Raw genomic sequence first — 22,091 nt, forward strand, 5'->3', positions numbered from 1 at the left:
AAGGTACTTTGACTTTATTAGTCTTCCAAAAATGTTGAAGCAATGAAAACTGTGCTTATATTTATGCCTCTGAAAGATCTGTCTTGATATATATTTATTTTTTTAATTTATTTATTATTGTTTGTTTATTTTTGTACTGTTTATTAATTTATGCAGCTCCTTTTGCTCATTTTAGTTTCTTATGTATATTATTGGTCTGTTATTCATTTCATGTCCAATTTGTGTCATTATTGAACAAAATCTCCCAATATGATGATATCAGGGGGGAATAAAATGAAAATAAATTCCATATTTTTTCTGTAATGGTTTACCTGTTTCAGGAGTTTGGTACGTTATACGGCCATGAAGTGTTGTTAAATAAAGGTTAATTTTTAAAAAACACATCAAGCATGTTTTCTTAGAAACATTTTGATCTGTACTAACTGATCATTTAGAAACAGAGACTAGTTTGTTTTGACTTTGAATGTCTTAATCCTGGAAAGATTCCTGCAAATTTCAAAGTGTCTTCATATATTACAGTATCACACAGTCAGATTCTAACTTTTAAATCATTTCCAATATCAAATCATGTCCATGAACACTGATGTTGTCATCCTCTTAATAAGAAAGATATCAAGTCATATAATTTGTTTGTCCACATCTAATTGTCTGCATCTCTGCGTGACAAGAGACTCCAGTTAATTGATAAGATGATACCTCTTTATTTGATATCTCTTTATTTGTTGAAAAACTGCAGTCAAGACTGATTGTGATTGAGTTTTGTGAATCATAAAACTAATGTTCAAATTTAGTGAGACACAATAACTCCTGGATATCACAGTTAAAACATTTATTCTTATATTTTGGGGGGAAATTAGGTTCCTACAGTCTAACTTAGGCTCAATTAACAGACCAGCATGTGAAATCTTGAAAGATTTTAGTTAAAAGACAGACATGTGCAACCTGTTGTCAACTATCATTAAAACTCCACGATGACCTTTTGAAAGTTATATTCTTTTACACATCATTTCATTAGCTGGGGTAATTTCAGCAGAGTTGGCTTCAGTTAGTGCCTGTGTGGGTCAGGTGTTGATCTTACAGTTCATTCACTTAAATTTCATGCAAGTGTATGTCCTACCCCCCCATTTTCTGTCATGGTCTGTTCTTAAAATAAATGATAATATTTATATACTCAGAAATGTTCATTTTCAACTCAAACTAATATCAATCCAATGTATCAAGAAAAAACTGACATCTCACTACACAGATTAGTAGTGGGGCACATTTTAGTTCAATTAAGTAAAAACCAAACACTCATCTTACTTTTGGTCAACTTTATTTTCACTTGGTCTCATCTTTTAGTACATTTGACAACTTTGATCGACAGCTGAAGTCTGTTCCTTCACTTCCGTTTCTGCCAACTCGAGCCATCCCAGACAAAATTGCAGCAACATGTACATTTATGATCATAAAAACAATTAAGGAGACAAAACAAATAGAACAAACCCCCTAAAAAAAAGGTCCAATGATTTGACTAGACAGGACACAATCCAGCATCTCCAGAGGATCATTTGAATATTTATAACTGTTCAGTGTACATTTAGGATGAATTCTTATGTAAATCAAAAGTATATTAAGAGATATCTGCAAGTGAAACACCTTTAAACCCAAATGACACACTGGAAATCCTGGACTGCCCCGATATCTAGCAACACATGAAAATCTAAACAACTTGTAAGTTCTCACTCTTCTTCAAGTGCATTAAAAATTATCTAGTAAACAACGTTGGGAGAAAAAAAAAAAAAAAAGAACTTGATAAAACAAAGAAAGCACGTCAACAGGATGATCCACACACGTCAGTGGTTCAGTCCCCTGAAAGATTCCCATCGCCAAAAGTAGTATCTTGTTCAACTGAAAAATCGCCTCTCTGTGCAGCAGGCCGATCACGCTCAAAAGTGAAGCGATGATAAATCAATCAATTCCGTGCACACGAATTCATCACTGATGAGTTCAGGGAGAAGCTGAAGAGGAATGAACTGGCCGGGAGGCGGCAAGAAAGATCGTTTTCCTGATGGGTCAAAATGTGAAGAAATAAAGAGAATGAAAGATTAGTGTAGAGCTACATATCAGATTGTATGAAATGTGTCACGAGGAAAGAAGATAAGTAGCTGATTTAAGAGCTCGGCTTAAAAAAAAAAAAAGAAAAAAGAAAGAGGGAAGGAATCAGTTTTTTTAAAAAGTCAGAAACAGGTAGAGGGAATCACCAGCAGGTGGAGCATGTGCTTTGAATGTCAGCCTTCATTTTAAACAATAACAACCCACCACAGTGATCTTTCTTCTGAGGCGGACTGGATGGACAACGAGTGGACGATTAAAAACACAAAAAAAAAAAAGTGCCCGCATATTTCTTTTCTTAACCCCAAAGATTCATTACAATGACATGATTTGAATGGTTCAGTTATCTAACTGAAAAACAAACAAACATCGGTATCTATCTAGCAGTGACCCTTTTTGTTGCACCGTTACTGAACACAAGAGGGACATGGCGGAGACGTTATGTGGCTCAGTTCAACTAACAGGTCTACATGAGTGTGTGTGTTTAGAGAGGACAGCCGTGTGAATCTGATGTGTTTATGTCCTTTAGTCTCCATGGTGGGTGTCCTGTCGTCTTGCTTTAGTTAGTCTTGGGTATCAGCGCCTTGTGTCTGTTCCCTCCTCTCTCGCCTCCTGTTCAGTCCAGTTCAGTCATTTTCTCATCCCGCGCCTCCTCTCCCGCCTTTCGTGGTTACTGAAGCGTCACGGTCCAGTCAGCCCCTGCGTTCATGCCGGGCTTACGCAGCGTCAAAACAGACATGGAGGCGTCAAAGTCAAACTCCAGCTGGCTCTCATGACCATCTGCAAAAAGGATTAAAAAAATTAAAAAACATGTTACAGACAGAAAGTTACAACGGCAGATTTAGAGGAAAAAAAAAACGTATGTGAATTCAATCCGAAATAAGCATTTTCATTAACGCTCCTCCAAGAAACAAGTCAAAAACCTCCGCGCTCAGTTACCAGCGTTATGACCACAGCAAACCTTTTCACTGACATTTTCTACAAGACTTCAGCACTTCTTTAATTGAATGGTTACTGCGCATGTTACATAATTGCAACATCCCTGGTTCGATTCCAGCTAGGGACCTTTGTTGCATGTTACAACCTTCTCTCTCTCCCATTGTTTCCTGTCTGCCTCCTCACTGCCCAATAAAGGCAAAAATGCCACCAATAAATAAATAAATAAATAAATAAATGGTTGTCTATAAACAGTCTTTGGGCTCAAAGGTCAAAACATACAATATCATAATCTGAGGAAGTGAATTTTGACAGCAACTCTAATAATGTAGAAATCAACCATAATTTGTCTCCTTATGAATTATTTAAACATATGATCCCACAAAAATGCACGTGTGAGCAAACAGTTTCTGTCCACCTGGATGCATGTAAGTCCAATATTCACTCTCCTTTTAGCTCCATTTCGCTTTATACCGCCTTCAAAAGGAAATATGTTCACCAGCTAGTAGTTAATTCTGTCTGCTGTTTGGTGCTGAGCAGGTATTTCACACTTGATTCATCATAGCTTTGTGCTGAAAACGTCTGCCTGCAGCACAAAGTGAACCAGAACTGTGAACTGAATGATCCTCTGCAGAGTCAGGTGATAAATCTCAGTATTCGTTGATACATTGTTAACATAAAATATTGATTAATGCAGCTTTAAATGAATCCACACATGAGAATTATGCGAGAGACATTGAGCACTCACCAGCAGTCTTGAGAGTAACCTTGCTGGGCTTACTAGCTCCCAGTATAACAATGCGTTCAACCCAAGAGCTGGTAGAAAACTGGGCGTCTGGAGCGAGGTTACTGTGGACCAAGACAGAGACATTGATTTAATATAAGGGTCAAAAGTTGTGAATCATAAGTGGTTACCTGCAGAACTTAGTGCTTTATCACTAATATTTACTTGTATGATGCATTACATGTATAGTACCATCACTTTAATGTCTTCAAAATGTCTGTGTTTATTTTGTGTTTATTTCTATGCTGCTTTACTGCAAAAGGAAATTCCTTTTGTAGAGCAATAAATGTATGAAGTGAAATTATATTTAAGAGTCTATTGAGGATGGATTTTTACTTTAAATGATGCAGGTTGAACTGAGACTTCAGGAATAATCATTACATACACAGAAGAGAGGACGTTGTTGGCGAAGGACAGCCTCCTATGAATGAACTCGTTCTTTTCGAAGTTGAAGGTGTGGCCATCGTCTATGTAGAGCTCGCCCTCAGCGGTTCTCTGTCAGAGAAAAAGGTCAGACCTGATGAGTACGACAAAGCAACTCAGCATGAAATGTGTGAAAATAGCAGCAGATTATGATTTGAGTTACCTGAGGATTAAGAGCCACATATAAAGTGTAGGGATCCTGTTCCATGCAAGTGGAGGACCTGCGAACCCGAAGCTTCCTGGGAATAATGGAACCACCACGCTGGAAAACAGGGATCTGACAACAAAGCAGAAGGCTCCATATTAAAACCAGAGACATGAAGTTACAGAACATTGTGAAAATTAAATAAATGCATTTTAATCTACGCAAGTGAGGTTCTGTCTTTGCGCATCTTTGTGTGTCTTACAGAGCTCATGGTCACAGGGATGTAAAGGTTCTGGGCTCCGTTGTGCTTCTGGAAGGTGTGGACGTCAAACCAGACCTAAAGGACACACACACAAACAAACAAACTGGTCAACATCTGATAAAAAGCCATTTAAACCGTTCAAATTCTACACTGACGTTGAGCCAAAAGATGTCAAAAAGAAAAATGTGGAGGTGTTATATCCTCTCTCTCTCTCTCTGTCTCACCTCATCTTTTCCAGGCAGGTAGGCGGTGACTCCTCTGGCTCCCTCCTCAGTAACTGGATGCACCAACAAGTCTCTCCCTGCAGAAAAGTAAGAGATATCAGGGGGACTGATCATCTGCCCTTATGTCACTGATTTTAAGGGTTTATCCAACAAAAAAGCCCAGTTTTAATGTTTGAGGTTATCATATTTAATTTGCTCAATAATTGGAGTCAACTTTGACCATCAAGGACTTTTGTTTTTTTAAAAAGTTTTTATTTTTTTACTGCAATTAAAAAAACAGCCTACTTAATGGATTTGGTCAAACTAAGTGGAGGAAAACAATTTTGGCGTTTTGTTTCTCACCGATCAAGAATTCGTCGTCCAGAGCAAAAGTAGCAGGATCCTGAGGATACTCAACCCACAGTGGTCTGAAACAGAAATAAACACATGAGCAGAGTAATATCTAAAAATTAACAATATTTTCACACTGTAGGTTCCGATATGACATGATCCAATACTAAAAATTGTACCGATGTAATATAAAGTATATGAAATTGGCAAAAAATTCAAACTAACTACATCATGTATTTTTGTGTTCTGGGATATTATTCATTATTGATTCAGAATATGAAATGTTTCCACTTCTCTTTATAATATAAATTTTTCTGTAGTGCAAGGAGGAAATGTGCGAGTACACGGAAATATTAATACACCGGTATTCACACTCTGTCAGAATTAATCTGTAGAGCATCTGGTCAAGGACGAGTGTGGCAGCTTTCCAAAGTAATTTCATTTAAAAAAGATGTTAATACTAAGTTTAAGTCATTACTTTGTTTATAAAAAACAAATGAGCAAATCTCTTGGGAATTGCTGGCAAAGGCATAATTGAATCATTATTACTAACAGAAATAGTTTGCTCATGTGGAACTACTTTAAAAAGTGAATTGGAAATTGATCTTGATTGATATCTGGATTTGATAGATTTATCTCTCATTAGAAAAATCAAATCATACTGTTTTTGGTGCTTTTGTAACTCAAAACAATTCTTCCCTGCAGTGTCCTCACCTCATGACGGGCTCTCCAGTGCGTTTTGTGTGGTAGAACTGCAGGTACCAGTAGGGCAGGAGGGTGTAGCGCTGGCGCACTGCTTCACGGATCAGCGCCGTGTTCTCTGGACCAAACAGCCAGGGCTCGCGGCGGGGTGTGTCCAGGTGGGCGTGGGCCCTGAAGAACGGCTGGTACGCTCCTGTCTGGTACCAACGCACCAGCAGCTCCGTGCTCGGAGACTTGAAGAAGCCGCCCACATCAGCTGTGAGACAGACGAGGAAAGAGTTAGTCACGTCGGTGCTGTTCAGAGCCTAAACCTCTTGAGATCTCCTGTTTTTAGAGTTTATGGATGTTGTCAGTGAGGTTTACATCCAACTGTTTTCACTGAAAAGTTTATTTTAGTGTTTTTATTACACTAAAGCAACTTCACTTGGTGCAATGACAAACACATCTGGTCATAAAATACGAGCACCGCTTCATTCTCTGAACTGTATGTAAGAACTACAGCCAGCAGAACTGCTGCTAACTTATCCAGGAAACTGTCACATCACCATGGTAACACCTCATGCAGTTTTTATCAGAGCACGTTTCCACAACAACATTATCAAACACTCTGGGGGCGATCTATGTTCAAGTCACATTATTTTAAGACTGATATTAACAGAGATGCAGTCGGTTATCTGTGACTCTGTGGCAGGTGAATTTCAATGTGGCGAATATGAAGCGTAGTATTTATTATAGTTAAATCAAAATCTTTGTCAAAATAAAGAGATCTACAACACTTGTTCAAGGTTGAACATATCGGAACAGTCCAGATATGAAGGAAGTTAACTTTTTACTGTTAACAGACATTTACATATTCAGTTCCTCCCAAATATTATTTATATAGTTATATCTCCTGTAACAATGTTACTGGTTTCTGTTCCACTTCTGTTTCACAGGTTTTTTTTATGGTTGTATTTCATCAAGCCTGGAGCCATCGCGTGTCGGTACAATATCCATACTCTAAACTACTTTCTACTTCTGTACTTGCTTATAAAATAGATAAAGTAGTAGTTAATAAAGACAGAATCATTCAGAATTACTTTCCATTCTGTAGGTTGCTACACTTTGCTCACGCAAACATTAGTTGAACTTTTTCCAGCACAACATGGTATAATTATTGTAAAGTCTTTGTTGTCAGTTTGTGATTTTGAACAATTCTTACAAAAACATTTCAGAAATCCCTTAATGATATTTTGTTCTTCAAGCAAGTTGATATTTTAAGAGATAAACTAGCAGAGTAACAGCAGACTGTAAAGCCTGATAATACTCACCACCACAGAAAGAGATTCCAACCAGACCCAGGCTCAGACACATGGGGATAGAGATCTTAAGATGGTCCCACTCAGCGGCATTATCTCCGGTCCACACAGCACCTGGAGACACAAACATAAAAAAAAAAAAAAAAAAAATACTCAAGAGTTATTCACTTAAACATAAAAGACTTCCAGATCTGCACACAGCCCACAAGTGATAGAAACTAAATCATTAATTATGTTTCTAGGTTTTGGTGAAATTCCTTCAGAATTACATTAAGCTTTAATTTAGTTTCATTAAAAGTACAGATAAATAGTACATTCAGTGTATTTTTTTAATGTTTTTAATTATTTATGGCACCAGTTTTCAAAACATAGGGCAGGTTATCGTCAACAGTGACCACAATGTGAGTGCACATGTCTAAGATTTACATATTGAGTGTGGGACCTTTATATCAAGTGTGACTTTTATGGCTGCAATCTGGACACATTGTAGAGTGTAGTTGGAGCTGGTATTTTAATACAGTAAACCGAGGTAGCAGGTAAGAGTGGAAAGTGAGGGCAGTAAATAGCTCACCATAGCGCTGTGACCCAGCGAAGAAGGCCCTGGTCAAGACAAATGGTCGCTCAACTCCTCCCGACCTCTGGATCAAACCCTCCGCTGTGGCCATTTGCTGCAGATCATGTACAACAGTTAACGGAGGAGATGACAAAAACACACAATTTCAAATGCTACTAGGGAGCTCTTTTACTCAGCTACGTTCTTTTTAAAACCACTTTTAGTGAACCAGAAAAGGGTACACATGCATTACAAATATAGTAATGTATGAATTCTCCAATCATATCACCAAGATTCATTTTTATCATTTAAATCATAGTGTTCTGCACTACCTTCCTGCTGCTAGAAAATGGCAGTAAAACTTACAGGAGGAGGAAAGTATTTTAAACAGTGTTAAAAACGTCCTCCATTTCCAAATTGTAATTGCCTTTTATCACTTTGCTTTTCTAATGCATTGATTTTTGTCTTCTACTGATGTCTGTGTGATAACAACATTTTCTACTGAAATTAAATCATTTCCATTGTTGCGCATCAACTACAGGTGACCCGCACGGGACAGAAGTTACAATCACGCATGAAAACTCAACGACTGAATCTGAGTGAAGAGAATAAAATATAAAACGATTCAGTAATTCCAGAAATATTTAACACTTTTTTTTCCAATCTGTGTTCACTCACCACATAGAAGCCGTACATGTTGTGCACGTCGCGGTGCTCCCAAGCTCCGTGCATGGCGTCCTTGTGCATGGTGACCTCTGGCCCGTTGAAGACCGACGGCTCATTCATGTCGTTCCAAGTGTACAAGTTCTCCATGGAACCCTAAAGAGTGGACAGAGAGGAGTTAGAGACAGTCTATACATAAATAAAGTCTATAAAGTCCATTTTAAATACCCGGATTGAGAAATGATTTTAACTGATGTAATTGTTTACCATGCTGAGTAGCTGATCAGTCAGTGATTATAACAGGAGTCTTGAGTACTATCTAATATTAGAACATGGTGCTTTCTAATAGAGAACCAGCACAGAGCATCGACTGGCATACAGCGTTTTCATTTTTCTTTCAGTTTCTGTCAGTCTACCATTTACACATGTAATTACAGATTAGTAAAGCAAAGAGACAAGTTAAGAAGTGGCCGTGGGACTCACCTCGTACTGATCGTAGGCAAACATGCTGGCCCACCAGGCCCTCATGTCTGCACGGGTGAAGTCTGGATAGCCGGCGCTGCCTGAAGGATATCATTTGTCCCGAGAAGAAAAAACAGAGAAAGGACAGAAAGGAACATGAGACAAACAGTGCAGAGCAGTTATAATAATGAGGGTTTCAGGTCTCAACACCTTAAAAAGAGTGTATAAACATATTATCTGTCTCATCATGTCTTATCAGTCTCTTACCAGGCCAGCACCAGCCCTCGTAGTCTCCACCATCTTTATTCTTTATATAGAAACCTCGAGATTGGATTTCAGTGTGGATCTTGTAGTTGGTGTCCACTTTGATATGAGGATCCACAATGGCCACCATCTATTATACAAGAGACAAAAAAAAAATCTAACTGAAAATCAAAGAAAGACACACTTTTTCCAAAAGGTGCCTGCAGGTTATTTACTTTTCTGAGATTTCAGAGCGGTTGAGAGTGAAAGCAGAAAAAGAAATAAAACAAAAACACTGGACAACTTCTGGCAAGAACACTTATGAAAATGAAGATCCTGACTTGTCTTGTATCTGTACCTTGCGTTTCTTGTCCTGGAGACCCTGCAGCATTTCCTTGGGTGTGGCAAACTTGTGTGGATCCCAGGTGAAGTAGCGCTTCCCATCTGTGTGCTCGATATCAAGCCAGATGAAGTCATAGGGGATGTCGTGCTTGTCAAAGCCCGCGTCCACCGACTGCACGTCTTCCTGGTCATTGTAGTTCCAGCGACACTGGTGGTAGGCCAGGGCGGACAAGGGAGGGAAGGCCTGGGTGCCTAAAGAACAAAACAATATTGAGTGTGAGGAAAACAGCTGGATGTTAAGTGCCAGTAACATTTATCTTTGGGGGATAAGGGTGAATTATTCTGGTGACAGACTCATTAAGAACGCTGAGCCAATGCTTCAGAGTTAAATTCATTGAAGATCTTCTGTAAATTCAATTCTGTTCATAATTAATTAAATTTGATTTAAGTGGCTGAGCAAGTTTTCAATTAATGAATTAATTATGTCTTTTCATTATGTGTCACGGTTTTTGAATCTGTAAACTAAACATAATTAAGCGATTGATTTAACTAAAAAAAAAAAGTGTCAAAATGTCTCCAGTATTAGTGTCAATTAGTGCTTATTTTATTTGTTTAGCACTATTAGCTCATTGCCCATGAAAAGCTGACAAAACCTGTGTATTTCATGAGAAAGAAGGTGTTAAGAGTTCATATGAATAGCCAGTCATCCATCTTCTTACCTGTAAGGGAGGCATACTGGGAGAAGACGTCTTTGGGTCTTGGTCCGAGCATAATGAAGACGTCAATGATGCCGCTCTCAGAGATCCAACGAACGTCTGTCTGTGGCGTCTCACTGGAGCCCTGCACATAATCCAGCATTTTCCCAAACACGGTCTAGACAGAGAGAAATGAGTGAGTGAAGGACTGAACATGACCTGTTTAACCCATCTGTCATTCACAAATCAAAAATTAAAACTCATTCGAAAGCCTTGTTCTTAGTCTCTCTCAGCCAACCTGGAAAACTTTACAGCCAGTTCTATTTGTTATAGTGTACCGTCCTCCTGGCCCGTACTCTGAATTCCTATCTGAATTCTCAGAGTTTTTGTCGTATTTAGTCCTTAGTACAGATAAAGTAATTATAGTAGGTGATTTTAATATTCATGTGGACGTTGATAGTGACAGTCTCAGCACTGCATTTCTCTCATTATTAGACTCAATTGGCTTCTCTCAGTGTGTAAATAATCCCACTCACCGTTTTAACCACACCCTAGACCTTGTTCTAACTTATGGGATTGAAATTGAACATTTAATAATTTTTCCACAAAATCCTATTTTATCAGATCATTTTTTAATAACTTTTGAATTCCTATTACTGGATTACACACCATTAGATAAAAATGTCCTCACTAGATGTCTATCTGATAGTGTTGTAGATAAATTTAAGGAAGCAATTCCGTCAATACTGAATTCACTGCCATGTCTGAATACTACAGAGGACTCTTATGTTAACTTTAGTCCCTCCCAAATTGATAATCTTATTGATAGTGCTGCAGGCTCACTAAGACAAACACTCGACTCCATCGCCCCCTTAAAAAAGAAGATAATAAAACGTAAGAGGTTAGCTCCATGGTATAACTCCCAAACCCGCAAATTAAAGCAAACATCGCGAAAATTGGAAAGGATTTGGCGTTCCACCAAAGTAGAAGATTCTCGCTTAGTCTGGCAAGATAGTCTTAAAACATATAGGAAGGCCCTCTGTAATGCCAGAGCCGCCTATTACTCAGCATTAATAGAAGAGAATAAAAACTGCCCTAGGTTCCTTTTCAGCACTTTGGCCAGGCTGACAAAGAGTCATAACTCTACTGATCCATGTATTCCTATAGCTCTCAGTAGTAACGACTTTATGAGCTTCTTTAATGATAAAATTATAACTATTAGAGACAAAATTAACCATCTCCTGCCCTCAACAGGCACCGTTCTCTCCCCAAACACAGGAACCTTGGTAACGGCAGTAAATCCTGACATATATTTGGACTGTTTTTCTCCAGTAGACTTGTCTGAACTAACTTCAATGATTTGTTCAGCTAAACCATCAACCTGTCTCTTAGATCCCATCCCAACTAGGCTGCTTAAGGAAGCCTTACCCTTAGTGAGCACTTCTCTACTAGATATGATCAATCTGTCTTTAGTAACAGGCTATGTACCACAGTCCTTTAAAGTAGCTGTAATTAAACCTCTTCTTAAAAAGCCTACTCTGGATTCAGGTGTTTTAGCCAATTATAGACCTATATCTAACCTTCCATTTCTATCCAAGATCCTTGAGAAAGCAGTCTCCAATCAGTTATGTGACTTTCTACATAACAATAGTTTATTTGAGGATTTTCAGTCAGGATTTAGAGCGCATCATAGCACAGAAACAGCACTGGTGAAAGTCACAAATGACCTCCTAACTGCATCAGACAAAGGATTTGTCTCTATACTTGTCCTGTTAGATCTTAGTGCTGCATTTGACACAATTGACCATCAAATCCTTTTGCAGAGACTGGAACATTTAATTGGCATTAAAGGAACTGCATTAAGCTGGTTTAAGTCTTATTTATCAGACCGATTTCAGTTTGTACATGTTAATGATGAATCCTCCGTGAAGGCAAAAGTTAGACACGGAGTTCCACAAGGTTCTGTACTTGGACCAATTCTATTCACCTTATATATGCTTCCTTTAGGTAACATTATTAGGAAACACTCCATAAATTTTCATTGTTACGCAGACGATACCCAATTATATTTATCAATGAAGCCAGATGAACCCAATCAGTTAACTAAACTCCAAACATGCCTTAACGACATAAAGACCTGGATGACCTGCAATTTTCTACTACTAAATTCAGATAAAACTGAAGTTATTGTGCTTGGCCCTAAACACCTTAGGAACACATTATCTAATGACAAAGCTGCTCTGGATGGCATTACCCTGGCCTCCAGCACCACCGTAAGGAATCTGGGAGTTATCTTTGATCAGGACATGTCCTTTAACTCCCACATAAATCAAATTTCAAGGACTGCCTTTTTTCACTTACGTAATATCTCAAAAATCAGGCACATCCTGTCCCTAAAAGATGCAGAAAAACTAGTTCACGCATTTGTTACTTCTAGGCTGGATTATTGCAATTCCTTATTATCAGGCTGCCCTAACAAGTCTCTAAAGACTCTCCAGCTGGTCCAGAACGCAGCTGCACGTGTATTGACTAAAACTAGAAAAAGAGATCATATTTCTCCCATTTTAGCTTCACTACATTGGCTTCCTGTAAAATCTAGAATAGAATTTAAAATCCTTCTCCTAACCTACAAAGCCCTTAATGGTCAGGCACCATCATATCTTGAAGAGCTCATAATACCGTATTACCCCACTAGAACACTGCGCTCCCAGTATGCAGGCTTACTGGTGGTCCCTACAGTCTTTAAAAGTAGAATGGGAGGCAGAGCCTTCAGCTATCAGGCTCCTCTTCTTTGGAACCATCTACCGGATTCAGTCCGGGGTGCAGACACCCTCTCTATGTTTAAGAGTAGGCTTAAAACTTTCCTTTTTGATAAAGCTTATAGTTAGGGCCGACCAGGCTCGCCTTGGATCAGCCCTTAGTTATGCTGCTATAGGCCTAGACTACTGGGGGACTTCCCATGATGCACTGAGCTCCTCTCTCCTCCTCCTCCTCTCCATCTGTATGCATTCATGTAACAGCAATGCATGTCACTAACTTTGCTTCTTCCCCGGAGTTTTTTGTGCTTTCTCATCTCACAGGAAAACCTGACTCCCGGGCCGAACCTTCGCGGTTCTTCACAGTCCTGATGGCATCCTTCCCTGTCTGTTGATGCTTGTGCTTGTTGTTGTTTGTTGTTGTCATTGTTTTTCTGCTGTCCCCCCTCCCCCTTCCCCTCTCTCTTTCTCTCTCTCAACCCAACCGGTCAAAGCAGATGGCCGCCCACCAAGAGCCGGGGTCTGCTTGAGGTTTCTACCCGTTAAAGGGGAGTTTTTCCTTACCGCTGTCGCCAAGTGCTTGCTCATGGGGGAACTGTTGGGTCTCTGTAAATTAAAGAGTACGGTCTTGACCTGCTCTATGTGAAAAGTGCCTTGAGATGACTTCTGTTGTGATATGGCGCTATATAAATAAAGATTGATTGATTGATTGATTGAATCTGGTTTCTGCAGTTAAAAATGCAGGTAAAGACTCTCAGCTACTGCTACATACCTTTCCAGCTGTGTTGGAGCTGATGTCCACCCAGGTCTCAGCAGCATTGAGCCAGAAGATGCCTGTGGTCCGCTGGGCGTTGTGGGCTAACATAACTGGGACGGCGCCGTAAAGGGCCATAGGGTTATACAGCTCATACTGGAACACATCCAGGTTATAGAGCCGATACGGATCTCCATTACTGAAACACAAAAACACAGACACAGGCTTTATCCAATGCAGTGAAGACTACACTGACAATCGTGCACGTACCACAATGTTCCAGGACTCCATGTGAATTCAAATCCATTTTGTATGTGAAACGTGACTTGTTGTTGCTACTCACTCTGTTGTTTTGAGTCTAAGGGTGTCTGCATGTTCTGGGATGCCATAGACGTGCTCCACACCCGGCAATGAAAAGTCTAAACTGACAGCAGATGGACCTGTGGGGTGAGAACAACCAATAATCAGTTAGAGGAGGGAAAGTAAACAGAAAGTCAAATGGATGAAGGAATTTTTACGCAATGAGGTTTCTACATTAGTCATTCAGTTAATCTAAAAAAAAACATCTTGTCACCGCTTACATGCAAGACTTTGCATCTTATTTCTGCAATGACGTCAACACCCCGCTCGCAAACACATGCAGATATTCTGATAAGTGTTGGAGCTAAAATTAGCTGTGACTGAAATATATAAGCACTTTAAGGGGAACGGCAGGGAAAAAGCTAGAGGATTTACCATTAGGTTTGCTGTCTGTGTGCGATTTAAATGTTTCCTCCCACATCCCATCTTCCACTTTCTCTTCCTCTTCTTTGGCTGCCTGGCAGGCAAACAAAAAGAGCAGTAACATAATGAAAAGGAGATCTAGGCTGAAATACAGTGCAGAAATTATTGTTAAAAATAAAAAATTTTAAAAAAAGAAGGAAGAAGAGGGATAGAAAATGTGTATTTTAGTGTGTAGTACCTCGGCCTGGTTAGCCGGATCAGCCTCCTCTTTCTTCTCGGCCTCTGGGTCTGCCTGACTGCTGCGTGGCACAAAGAGAGGGAGGGAGGAGTGAGGGAGGGGATGTGGCAAAAAAGAGAAATGTGTCACTTCGACAAAGTCATTCTGTCGAGTGATGAATAAAGATAAGTATATGGAGGTATAATTAAACTATAATAAAAGGAGGAGGACATACAAACAGGGAGGTTGGTGATTGCCTCCTGACTCAACACTGACAACTAACAAGTACACTACTAGGTTTGACATGACCTAACTAATGACAAAGGGGACTGAGCAACTCCCTACCTTGTGGCTATTTCGAGCAAGGCATTATGGGACAGGATCTCTAGAGGTTGCAGCATGTAACACCCACAAGGCTCCTAACAGAACCAACTAGTACCCAGGTGGATCAACAAAATAACAGGGTATGATCGAGGCCATGGCGCTGCACCACAGACCCCCCCACCCCCTCACACAAGCCTGGAACTGTTACAGACTTTTGGTCGCCACACACAGCTGTGGAGGTGCATGATCTGCAGTAGTGCACATGCAAGAGACACTGATGTCCAAAGTTTGTTTTTAAAGCTTCTTAGAGCTCAAGAGAAAAACTGAACTCTTCCAGTTTTAAGGAATTCTTATACCTAAAACTAAAATACGAACTGAAGCATAACCACAAAGAGAGATGTTGCTGCTGGGTTAACTTGAAAATAAGACACAGACTATATGGTGGGAAACAGACTATGTGTGTGTGCAAGACAGAAAAGCGTCGCTCTGCGTTCCCAACTGGAGCACATCTGGCTCTGGCAGTTTTTTTTGCCAGCTATCGCAGTTAGCTCTCATCCTAACTGAGCAAGCATGACAAATAATAATTCAGACAACATAATCAGTCAAGAAACCCAGTCGGTCATGCAGTTTTCAGTGTTAGATCTGCCGGAGTGGCACTCTAGGTGTGTGATTTAGTTATCAGACACTGAAGTGAAAAGCAGAGCCTATATCCTTCATGTGCTGTTTCATGATCACGATGGTTTATTCTTTGTTTCATGAAATAAGATGAAAAAAATCAACATCCTACATTTCTATGATTGTTTCAGTGATTCTTTTTAATGTGAGGATAATAAGAGTCAGGGCTGAAATTACCCCTTAATTCTGGATTGAATCAGTCACAGACATGCACACACTCAGCCACACCCCTCTCACTCTCACTCACATTTATTGGAGAGCACGTACTGACTTTGGTGTAATGGGAGACCCTAAGTTTATATCACTATTGGCAGCATTAGCACAAGGAACAGAATACACACTTACAAATCTTAAGGGTCTTTACCTAGAGAATACCCTCTTGATATTATCCCACACGCTAGCCACTGTGCTAGTTACTTTATAGGAGAAACTAGGATGATAGGGAGAAGAGGACAGAACAACGAGTCAGAGACAATACTCAAAAAACAAACAATTTCATGGGAACAAAAATAGAAATCATCCACTGAGTGAAGAGCAAAAAGGGAGGGCTGGTATTTGGCAATGTGTGTGTGCATGCGTGGTTTCTCACGTGTCCTTGCGCATCCTCAGGTGCTCAAAGGCCAGGAGGCCACGAGAGTTCAGCGACATCACCACATCGTGCCCCTCCATGATGTCCAATCGGAAGGGCCGGGCGCTGACAATGACCCTCTGGGACTCCGCCCCCAGGGACAGCACCACCCCGTTCTCGTCCTGAGACAGGAGAGACAAGCTGCGGCACAGAGAGGAAGAGGAGAGAAGGTGAACATGAAGAGAAGATTTGGTTTAGAGAAGACAAAAAGTGAAGAAGTCAATTAGAAGCGTCTTTTATAAATGGTTCATTATCTACTCAGAATTTGTAAACGCTAGTTTCCTCTGATTAAACCCTAATGAAGCCAAACTAAGGGTTGACTCTTTCGTTTCACTGAAAGAATTCAGAACTGCAACAATTAGTCAATTAATTGATCAAATCGACAGAAAATGAATTGGCAACTATTCTGATAATTGATTCATCATTTAGTTACTTTTTTTAAAGCAAAAATGCCAAATCTATAGCTGATATCAAATATGACAGTTTATTGCTTTTCTTTGGCATACATGATAGCAAACTGAATGTTTTCTGAGTGTTTTGGACTGTTGATTGTATAAAACAAGACATCACCTTTGACTCTGGGAAATTGTGATGGTATTTTTTCACTATTTTCTGTCCTTCTATAGACAAAACAATCTGCAAAATGAGCCTACAGTTGAACATGTGGATGTTTTTGCTTCCTTTTTTTACTACATAAAAATAACTATATACCTTAATATTTTATATTATGATATATATTTTTTTCATTAAAAAATAAAATATAAAAGTTACCTCTTTCAGATTTGCCTGTAAGTCCCTTTCATTTATACTCTTGCTCACTTACAGGCCTTTTACAAAAGCAGACATTTTGAAGCTCAAGTGTTACTAATGACATTAACGACGGCTCTGGTCTATTCAAGTAGTCCAGTAAGTCATCACAGTGTGACAGTGAGCCAGCACGCACAATACCAGGACCCTGAAACTGAAGCAGCCAAATTAAATTCAGCCATAGTTAATTTTATTATTTAAGCCTTCTGGTATATGTCAAAATCTCTTCCTTGAAATAGGTCTATATTGTCACTCTCTTTCTCCATATTGTCACTGCTACACTGTCTGCTTTACATACACAACATCTATTGGAAATCTGTCCGTCCATCCTGGAAGAGGGATCCCTTCACTGTTGCTCCTCCTGAAGTTCCTCCCTTTTTAGGGAGTTTTCCTCCTATCTTAATAGAGGGCGTAGCACAAATTTGTGATTCTGGAATATATAAATAAAACTGCCTTGACACTAGCAGGACTATACACTAAAAGTATGTTAGTTTTGCTTTTTAAGTTTGTCTCTAATGTCACTACTCCTGCCACCCACATGTCAAAACCTCCAACCCACCCAAAACCTCAGTCAGTTAACACCCCCGGGAGACTTACGGCTCAGTTGGTGGCTCCCTGATGAGCACGTCTGGGACCTCATAGCGAGGCTTCAACGGCTTCAGCTCGTTAATCTTCACCCTAGTTATGTTTCCCTGGAGACGGTAGAGCTCGAGCAGCAGACGCACCTGAGAGCCAAATAGAGAGGCAGAGAGAGAGGGTTGAAAGGAAGGGAAGGGGATACAGGAGAGGCGTACGGAGGAGTTTCACTACTTTCTCAGGAACTCTACCTTCTCTTGCTTCTCTATCACCTTGCATAAATTGCTTCTTCGGGTCATGCATTTAGTTTTGATACCATTTGTAGTTGAAAGCTGGTGACTAAGACTTAATGAGGAAGCTCCGTGATGTTAAATAGTATTCATTTATGCCTCATCTGTGACCTGATCCTGTGTGTGGTATACCTTGTTGTTGTCATTGATGAGCTGCAGGGTGAGTCTGGTGTTGGTCAGCTCCATGGTCTCCAGCAGGGCTCGATAGGGAGACTCACCAGGCTTCAGTGCTCGCTGACGCCTGTTTAAAATTTAATCACAAGAGTGGACATTTTGATAAATCAGTAACCTTGTGCTCTTCATTGGGAAAGGGCAATACACTCACTTGAAGCAAGTAAATATTATTTTTTCTATCTTTCCACTCACTTGCAGAAGGCACTCTGGTCACAGGTTTTGAAGTTGCCCCTGTCCACAGCCCACGTCCCACTGAGACACATAGCCAGCCAGAACACCAGGACAGGTGCCATCCTACAAAGGAAATCAAGGAGACACCCTAAATTTCAGATGGTTAAAAGGATAGATTCACCGTTTTACCAAATATGTTTTCAATGTAAGTGATGGGGGACAAAATCCACAGTGTGTCCAAACAGTCATTTTGTGAAAAAAATGCATTTCAAAATCGAGAAGAAATTCGAAAGAAGCTTATCTGAGGCTTCAGCAGTCTAAGTTACTCATATCAAGTGGATATCTGCCACATTTAATATTTTTAGCATAAAATTCCCTCACACAGTTTTTTCCAAGTTGAGCTGCAGTGGAAACGTAGTAACAAAAAGAGGGACTTTGGCACTAAAAAGACTGTAACGTTAAAAGATATCTACTTGATCTGACTAATTTGGACTGAGGCTTCATATTAGCTTCAGATAAGCTTAAAACATTTTTGCACAGAAGGAGACTTGTGGATTTTGTCCCCCATCACTTAAGCCTCTTTCACACATAATTCTAAATGACTGGGATAACCTTTCAGGCACTGCTATTACATTGTAACTGCATTATGATGGGATCTTCTAATGGCAAATATGAACAGGACGAATAATTACGGCAGGAAAAACCTGTTTCAATGTTCACTTGGGTACCTGAGAGACTTGAAAAATTGTGAACCCGTCCTTTTAGGATACTAACAGTCACCACTCTGATTCATTCACGCACATTTGGTAGAGCAATGTCCAAGTAATTACCCAAGAGGACCTTAGTAAAGCCACAGTAAGTACACCAAACACACATCCGGACTTTGATCTCTTTGTGGTAGTAAGATGAGACCTCGAGTGAGAGGCAGCGACAGAAAATGTCACAGGCAGCTTACAAAAACCCAATTTCCCGTTTCCTCATCCTGCTGCTACTGCAGTAGCTCACACAGCGTGAATATATTAACACTTATAACAGCATTCAGAATCCCGTTTATCAAGTTTGACCCTGAGCCTACATGTAGATACTCATTCCCTGCCTGTACAACCTACTCACTGTCAAAGCCGGTAGATGTGAGGTGTTTGAAATGAAGCCAAGAGGCAGCATTAGCTAACGTAACGGCTAGCGAGGGATGGCTAACATGCAGTCGGATTTCTGGAGAAACACAATAAAAAATGAGCACATATAAATCATTTGATCACAGTGAAGCATCGAGCTGTTACAGACTCACTAACGCCTGATTGTATCTCTAATTAATGACCTCTTTGGAGCGGGATGTCGAGCTAACCTTGCTAACTGCCTGTCAAGCCGTTAATTCAATTGAGGGAGGATTGACCGTTAAAAGCCGGCCGTTAAAACCCGAAACGGTGCGTTTGCTGTCACGTTAAACGAGTGAGCGCCCGCAGCGATGATCTCAGACTCCCTGCGTACCGACAACAGATCAAACAAATGATAAATTGACGATAAAATAGCGGAAATTGCTTGCTTTGTCTTACCTTTCGCTGAAGGTGGCCATCTTGATTAATATGCCTCCGCTACACTCCGCCCATTTCAGTCCGCAACAAAGATCGTAAAAAAGTAAGACTCTCAACAACTCACTCAAATATTGACGCTTAATTCATAAAAATCGAAACGACTACTGTAGATTAAACTGTCAAGACTACAACATCTAGTTTGCCGATTTTTTAAACTATCAATAAATCACGGTTTTACCTTTTTATCTGGGTTATAATAGAGGATGTAGGTGAACTTGGCTTATATCTTTATCCTCTCAGGCACCGACACGTCATCAGTGAAGCGCACACCTCTGTCTTGTTTCCACAGCTCTGCAACAAATCCAATATTTATAATATATATATATAACGAATATTTATAATGTTTAAAGTCCTGAGATAAATCTGGGGAGCCCCGAGATGAATTATTAAACAAAATTATGTTTATTTTGTATTTATGACTAATTTAAAGATCCCCTCCGGGTATTTATTAAAGGATAGGTTCCCAGTTTTTCAAGTGTGTCTTAAAACAACAGTCAGGTGCCTATATGAACACTGACAAAAGGTTTTTCTTGCTGTAATCCTGTTCAATGGTTATTAAAAGATCCCCTTCAAATGAGCTTTCAATGTAAGGGATGGGGGACAAAATCCAAAGTGTGGCCACACAGTCATTTTGTGCAAAAATGTATTCAAAAGTTTATCTGAAGCTTATATGAGGCTTAAGCAGTCTGGGTTAGTCATCTCAAGTGCACATCTGACACATTTAGTCTTTTTAGCATCAAATTCCCTCTTTGTGTTTCCTTGGACAGTGTTTCCCCGTTGAGCTGCGGTTGAAGTACAGTAACAAAAAGAGGGACCTTGGCACTAAAAATACTGTAACATTGAAAGATATCTTTTTGATTTGACTCACTTGGACATCTGAAGCTTCATATTAGCTTCAGATAAACTTTTAAATACATTTTTGCACAGGAGAATTGTGGATTTTTTTTGTCCCCCATCACTTACATTGTAAGTGCATTATGAAGGGATCTTCTAATGGTCAGTATGAACATGATGAATGATTATGGCAAGAAAAAACAATTTTAGTGTTCATTTGAGCACCTGACTATTGTTTTAAGACAGACTTGAAAAATTGTGAACCTGTCCATTAAGACATATGATATGAATACTCTGCTTGGAACAATAATTTGTGTCTGATATGTGTTTCCCACACTACCTTCAAATCCTTAAAACGGTATCTCCTCCTTCCCCCTCATTAGAAATTCCAAAATCTATAAATATGTAAATGTATTTATTTTCAGAGTTTTAACTGCTGGACAAAAGATGTCTCCTACTTCACTGTGAAGTCCATTCTCAGTGTTTATGTATAAAGGCCCACCTTTAAAATTGGATTTTCAATGAGCACAGAGAAACTCATTGAAAGTCAGAAAGCCTTCAAGTGTCAAACTCTGCACATAAATCATTCTGTACAGTGAAGCTCAAACATTCAACTGTAGGAACATAAAGAAAAACAAATTTTTGAGTGGAGGGGGACTTGATGGGCAGTGGTATCAAACCTCAGGGGATCCCCCAAAGAATCCTCAACTAAATCTAAGGAGCCCCAAGATGATTCATTCATAAAATTGTTTACTTTTCCCTTTTTTCCTTTTCAGGTTGTTTCATGTGAAGTCTATAGTGACCAGAATATGTGAAAAAACCACTCCACAAGAAGAAAAAGCTAAATTTGACCAAACTGACTTATTAATCAATTTTTCAAGTAGACATGACTTTCGGAGTCCCAAGCAAAAGAAAATGGTTGGGAACTACTGACATAACGACATGTTGATTCAGTCACTGGTGTTATTTTTTTTCCCTGTGTACAAATGCAGTCCTGTTGGATTGCATCATAATGTACAGATGTTTTCATTAACAGCTGTTCATTAGCTTAGAGCAGTGGTTCCCAACCCGCGGGTCGGGACCCCCACAAGGTGTCACGAGATGATTAATGGGCAGGAAATAAGAAATTATAAATTCTGCTACACATCTTTGCGTTTTTCTTGTGAAATACTACATATTTTCACATCCTCAGTTCTCTAAAAAAAAACATTCATGAAACCGTGAGAAGGAAGAATCACTCTTCATCATGCATTCTGTGATTTGATGTTTTGTATCAAAGGTTCACAAACATAGAGGATGTACAGTGTGTAAAGAACATCATAATAAAACATTATGACATACACACATCACACAAATCACCCAGAGACTTGTGATGATGGATAATATCTCCTGTATGTCTCAATTCAAGACAAAG

The 22,091-nt window shown here is 39.6% G+C and overlaps 1 protein-coding gene across 6 annotated transcripts; it reads right to left on the bottom strand.

The window, feature by feature from the left end:
* Window positions 1-1,298: 1,298 nt before the first annotated feature.
* ganabb (glucosidase II alpha subunit b) lies at window positions 1,299-19,999 on the bottom strand. Of its 6 annotated transcripts, none has more exons than XM_044363744.1 (25): window positions 19,805-19,999; window positions 18,273-18,374; window positions 18,039-18,147; window positions 17,638-17,765; window positions 16,195-16,374; window positions 15,970-16,035; window positions 14,628-14,688; window positions 14,402-14,483; window positions 14,010-14,106; window positions 13,685-13,865; window positions 10,181-10,334; window positions 9,478-9,713; window positions 9,144-9,270; window positions 8,898-8,977; window positions 8,430-8,570; window positions 7,770-7,866; window positions 7,211-7,312; window positions 5,913-6,156; window positions 5,211-5,275; window positions 4,869-4,945; window positions 4,645-4,719; window positions 4,401-4,514; window positions 4,200-4,309; window positions 3,779-3,879; window positions 1,299-2,874 (listed from the first exon to the last, which is right to left on the bottom strand). In XM_044363744.1, the coding sequence occupies exons 1-25, from the start codon at window positions 19,822-19,824 to the stop codon at window positions 2,765-2,767; spliced, it is 2,859 nt and encodes a 952-aa protein (XP_044219679.1). In that variant the 5' UTR covers window positions 19,825-19,999; the 3' UTR covers window positions 1,299-2,764. The 6 variants fall into 6 exon arrangements, with proteins under 6 accessions (XP_044219679.1, XP_044219682.1, XP_044219680.1 ...); XM_044363747.1 differs by lacking the exon at window positions 19,805-19,999 and adding an exon at window positions 19,645-19,784; XM_044363745.1 differs by lacking the exon at window positions 19,805-19,999 and adding an exon at window positions 19,597-19,784.
* Window positions 20,000-22,091: the final 2,092 nt, after the last annotated feature.

The sequence above is a fragment of the Thunnus albacares genome, chromosome 10 (assembly GCF_914725855.1).
Source record: "Thunnus albacares chromosome 10, fThuAlb1.1, whole genome shotgun sequence".
NCBI lineage: Eukaryota > Metazoa > Chordata > Actinopteri > Scombriformes > Scombridae > Thunnus > Thunnus albacares.

Bases quoted from the DNA above. Each gene is read 5' to 3' on its own strand.
- ganabb (XM_044363744.1), bottom strand. From the start codon at position 19,824: ATGGCCACCTTCAGCGAAAG. The intron at 13,866-14,009 runs GTGAGTAGCAAC...TTTGTGTTTCAG, and splicing joins CTTAGACTCAAAACAACAGA to TAATGGAGATCCGTATCGGC. The intron at 6,157-7,210 runs GTGAGTATTATC...TCTGTCTCACAG, and splicing joins TGGAATCTCTTTCTGTGGTG to CTGATGTGGGCGGCTTCTTC.